Genomic DNA, 5,315 nt, shown 5'->3' on the forward strand with positions numbered 1-5,315 from the left:
ACCGTTATTCCTAGTAGTGCTCAGGGGAACAGGGACTCCCGCAGTGCCTGCTGGTCCCCCCTGACTAGTTTATAACAGGCCACAAGATCCCCCCTCAGCCTTCTCTTGTGGAGGCTGAACAGGTTCAGGTCCCGTAGCCTCTCCTCATAAGGCCTGCCCCGCTGCCCCCGATCATGCGAGCGGCCCTCCTCTGGACCCTCTCCATGTTGTCGACATCCCTCTTGAAGTGCGGCGCCCAGAACTGGACGCAGTACTCCAGCTGCGGCTTGACTAGTGCCGCATAGAGGGGGAGGATCACCTCCTTGGACCGGCTTGAGATGCATCTGTGGATCAAGTTAAAAATGCTTCACTACTGGTTTTACTTAAAAAACTCATCGCCTGGGCCTGGGCATTTGGATTCTTTCAGCCCAGGAATTGCTTTCAAGCCTGTGTGCGCCTTTTGAATTAGCCAAGGCTGAGGAATCTTTTTTCAGTTTCTTGAAGAGCTGTATGCAAGGACTCCTATTTAGAGCTAACTAGTTTATAGTGGGCTGTTCCACAGGTTAGGTAATGTGACTCGTATAGCGAAGCTATTGTGCACAAACTGAGCATAAGCATGCTCAGGTGAGAGAGGGAGCTGAATGTACACTGTTCTCAAAACATGGAGGTCTTGTTTTGAACCTCTTTTAGGACTGTCTCTTTTGTAACCACCCCCACTTCCTGTCACAAAACCTGACTGACCTTCCCTTTGGCAGAATTCTTTTGAAGCTATCAACGCTGAGCATATGCCAAACCAGGTTGCTTCAGAGCAGCTTGAGAAGTGCTGACTCCCTACCCCCTCATAGTAGGGTTGAAAGTACAACCAGCATGCCTTGACTGAAGCAGTATCTACCTAGGTTTCCCTCCCTGTCCATAGCTCAGACCATTCTAGGTGTGCTATGCTCTCACCATGGGTCAAGGACTTATCTTCTGTATTACTAAATTGGCACTTTTGGATAGGTATTTCCCCGCCCCCCACTGTTGCTGTGATCTTCATGAGCAAGGAGAAACCCTTTCAGCAGATTCAGTGCTGGCATAAAAAAGGTACCTCCTTGAGGGCATTAGAGCTTTACCCCTTAAGTCAGTGTTGTGTTCAGTCTTCCTTAGGCAACAGAGCTCCTTGTTCTAAAGGCCCTTCTTCAATTTCATCATGGTCAGACCACTATATGTTATAACAGGGTGCAGTATGCAACCAGCACTCTCCAGCAGGTCCCTGCATTGAGAGGACCATGACATTATTCTGTGATAATTGTTGAAGTTACAAAATTATTTTTCATTACATATTGAAATGGGATGGGTAGCTCAGAAGGAAATAAAAAGAGCAAACCAACAAAAAACTCTTTTCATAGTTTGATTATTTTTTTTGCAAACAGGAATGCTGTCCAGAACTGATTTGAGAGGGTTTAGCTCTTTCCTAGGTAAGAAATTACCAAGAATCCCTGAACCTCAAAGCCATTCTCCTTCCAAAAAAAACTAGCCCCCCCTGCCCCAAAACAGACTTATTTGAAACGGATGCATCTCTGTGAGATGTTTTGACAATGAATCAGCATATTCAGATTAACTGAAATTCTGTCAAAAATGTTTTAGCCACAGTCAGCTCAAACACAAAAATGGCAGGAAGCTATTGTTTAGGGGTTGAACTAGATGACCTCAAGTTTCCTTCCTGCCCTACTTTTCTGATTCTTTGTTTTAGTCCCATCCCAGGTAGCTAAGCTGGAGTTAGAGTTCTGAGAAGGCCCCTTCTGCTCAGAAATGCTGATCATCTTTTTATTAGCAGAGAAAGATTCCCAGATTAGAATACCAAAAACCAAGTTATTTATCTCAAAGATAACAGCTTCCTGACCCCCCAGATTGCTTAAAACTCATTTTGGTATGCTAGTAGTTATCTTTAGCTTCCTCTATGTTGTTTTAGCTCCTAGTGCTCTATCTGACACCTGCTACTTGTCACAAGACATTCTTGGCTCTGTTGGCCATACTATTATCTTCTCTGTCACTGTGACTGTGTAGATGGACACCTTTTCCATAGTTTTCCACCAAGCATTTCTCTGGTTTATTAATACAAATTATTCAACCTGCTGAAAACTGCTCTAAGGTTAAAATTCCCAGATATAGGCAGATAACATATTTTTAAAAAAGACTTACTTGTTGCTGTTGGACAGAGCCCTGGAATAGGTTTCAGAAAACCTGGAGGTTGATTCCTAACTATGCTATTGATGATGTTTGGCAAGTGACTTCAGCTGTGTCTGTTTTTGCATCTGGTGAAATTTGGCTCATGAAAGCGACCTTCTTTTAAAGCACTCTGGGATTGACAGATATACAGCACTATGCAAGAGCTGGGTATTATTAGATGCAATGGACCAAATTTTCCTTGTTGCCACTGACAAAACTCATTTCACTTTAATAGGGCTGCAACAATCTAGTGGGAGAATTTCATCTAAGAAATATTTAATCTGCTTGGGTCTAAATATAACTTTGCAACAAATTTTTCATCCTCCTCCTCTCTGTTTTTCTGCAGCTTGCATACTCACTTGCTAAATATATTACCAGGCACTATTTGCCTCCATCTACACAGGGGAGTTCCTTGTGTGGTTTCTCTTACTCCTAGAAATTTTGCAGATGCATAGCTAGGGCTCTTCTAACCCCTCACATAAATACTGGTTTCTGTGCAAAGCAGGTATAAAACGCAATCAAATTAGAATTCTGCAGTCTCACTAGTGATAGGGATGCACCTGACTTTCATGTGTGTATTGGACTACATGAGGTATAAAACAGTGGAGAACAAGTCCACAGCTATTTATCACAGAGAAAAAACTAGCTATTTATCACACTAGCTGGGCCCTTGTCAGTAACTCTTTTTCTCAGTAGAGGGAGTTGTTTCTCAATGTAATAAGATAACATTATCCAATTGGATTTTTGTCAGGCATGTCTTATTTATTACCTCACATGTAATTTAATTTGTAGTGTATTTCCCTTGCTATTTTCTATATTTTCCCCCTGTATATTGTAATAACTTTCAATAAAAGTTTGAACAAAGAAAGGGACGCAATTTTTGATCCACCACTGAGATGAAATACTCAGGCATCTCTTGCTTTTTGGAAAAAAAGCTTTTCTTACTTTTGGCAATCAGTGAAGTTTTCTAGGAAAATGTTGATGATCATCATCTGGGAACACAATTACCGGCTTCAATAAAAATTGTAGCTGAAATGTTGCATTGCTGGTAACACATAACAGGTGCCCACAGCAAGGTGAATTATTATGATGTCTAGTGACTGTATTTGTTTCTCTCACAAACAAACGGTCCCTGCCCCGAAAATCTCCATCAAAGTGTGTGACAGGTGACAGGCTTACTGACAATTTACTTATATCTACTGGTTGTCATCTGTCATATGAGCAACAGCTGGGGGGAGCACAAGGTAAATGAGAAACTTATAAATATGTAATAAGCAACTGTCAATGTGCACCAGCTGTCAGGTGTTTTGTAGGCATTACAGCATAGGTGCATTTAAAGGAGAGGCAGCAAAGCAACACTTTAAGACAGAAGCTGGAGAAAGAAGCATAGTTCTGAAACTGAAGGAGAAGTAAGAGGTAAAATGAATTGCTGAACTGCAATTGAGCCAGAACACTAGGCTCCTTATTCTTGAGAAAAATGTCATAAGAACGTTAATATTCACAAATGAAGAAACTCTCTCATAATACCTGGAAAACATTGGTATTCTCAGATCTCTATAGTACTGAGACAATGGTCTAGCACTGACTCTGGTAGAGTTTTTCTCCCCACTTCTTGAGATACAGGGCAAAACCCAGATGCTGCATCTATATGCTGAGCTATAGGTTACCCCTGCTTAGCTGCAAAGGCAGGCTTCAATGCAGTAGCTTTGATTTCCCGCCCCCCCCCGCTGTTGTTCAAGAAGTTCTGCATGCGTCCACCCATTGGACCTGTGTCTCTTCACTCTCTCATAGAACAAACCTTATTAATACAGCAGTCATATACTTTAAAACAAAGGAAAGGAGAAATGTCTTTCTGTTGTTGCTAATGAAATTTTTATCTGGGCATCTCTGTAAGCACATCGGGCCTAAGAGGCACAGATTATATTAGAGAAAGAAGAGAGTCAGTGAACCTTGGAAATAAATCAAAAGACAAAAAAGGAAGAAGAATAGCAACAGTAAATTAATAAGTGATACAAAACAACTGGAGGAAATAATAAAAACGGGAGGAGTGGGAAAAAAAGGCACAGGAGAGATTGTTTACAATGTGTATTGGACTTACCAGCTTTCTGACATCTTATCTCCAATTCCTTCCATATGTTACTTTACGCACGGGTTCCTGTTTTTATGGGGTTTTGTTCTTCGGTTTTCGAACAAACATGAATGACTCACATCTGCTCCAATACCTAATTTATTCTCAAATGTCTTCTGCCAGGGATGGCTCTGCTTGTGCTATACTTACCAATGACAGGAGTGGAAGAAAAGTAAACTGGGGAAGAGAAGGGGACAAAGACATGACAGAACAGAAATAACATGTAAACCAGTGTAAGTGATCAGAAACTGGTTCAAATGTATAACACAACAGCAGTTCAGTGCATATAAACTGCTTTCAAAATGACCAGAACTGGTTTAAGATAAACCTGGGTGGATGTAGTATCAGACTGAACTGATTTAGGTTAAACCCGTTTATTAAATTTCTGGCCCACGTCTCCTTCTGATTCAAGTGAGCTCACAGTCCCCCAGCATCCCAGGATGTTTTGCCACCCATCCCCTTGCAGGGAGGCGGGCTAGCTTTGGCCCAAGCTGTAACAGAGCAAGGAAGCATGCTCTGGCGCCCGGGGCTTCTGACCTGGCCCGGCCTACCGCAGGCACCTGGCTGCATGTCCTCAGTCAAAAGTGAAAGTCTGTTCACTTGCTTATGGGTTCAGTCTGCAGCTTAGAGGAATCTGCCAAGATTGAATGGACTCAGCCTTGGGCTTTACTGTGTGTACTTAGCCGAGGAGGGTTTGACTGGCTTCTGGTGCCTAGCAGTGTGTCCCCTACCTCTCCCTCTAAGAAGCCTGAACTGGCAGGTTGTCCCACAGGGGTAAAGGCTTGTCCCCAAGCCGAGCCCTGGGGTCCCCTGGAGGGAGGCCGGAGCCTGCTGCTGGCTCAGCCCTGCCCGCAGCCCAGCTCCACGCTGGCCTCCTCCCCACGGAAAGCCGCTCTGTGTGGAAGATGATGATTTTTTTGTTTGTTTGTTTTTTTATGCAAGTGCTCTTGACAGCTCCGGAGCCTCCAATCTTCTCCTCCAAATCCAGTGATTACATCCC

General features: G+C 43.1%; 1 protein-coding gene across 1 annotated transcript in view; it reads left to right on the plus strand.

Moving 5' to 3' along the window:
* The first annotated feature begins 595 nt into the window (after positions 1-595).
* GALNT14 (polypeptide N-acetylgalactosaminyltransferase 14) overlaps positions 596-5,315 on the plus strand; it is a 217,713-nt gene continuing 212,993 nt past the window's right edge. Inside the window, exon 1 of the mRNA XM_019548585.1 lies at positions 596-603. Within this exon, the coding sequence (XP_019404130.1) occupies positions 596-603 (8 nt within the window). The remainder of the gene's footprint in view (positions 604-5,315) is intronic.

The sequence above is a fragment of the Crocodylus porosus genome, unplaced genomic scaffold (assembly GCF_001723895.1).
Source record: "Crocodylus porosus isolate Cpor-Errol unplaced genomic scaffold, CroPor_comp1, whole genome shotgun sequence".
NCBI classification, from domain to species: Eukaryota; Metazoa; Chordata; order Crocodylia; family Crocodylidae; genus Crocodylus; species Crocodylus porosus.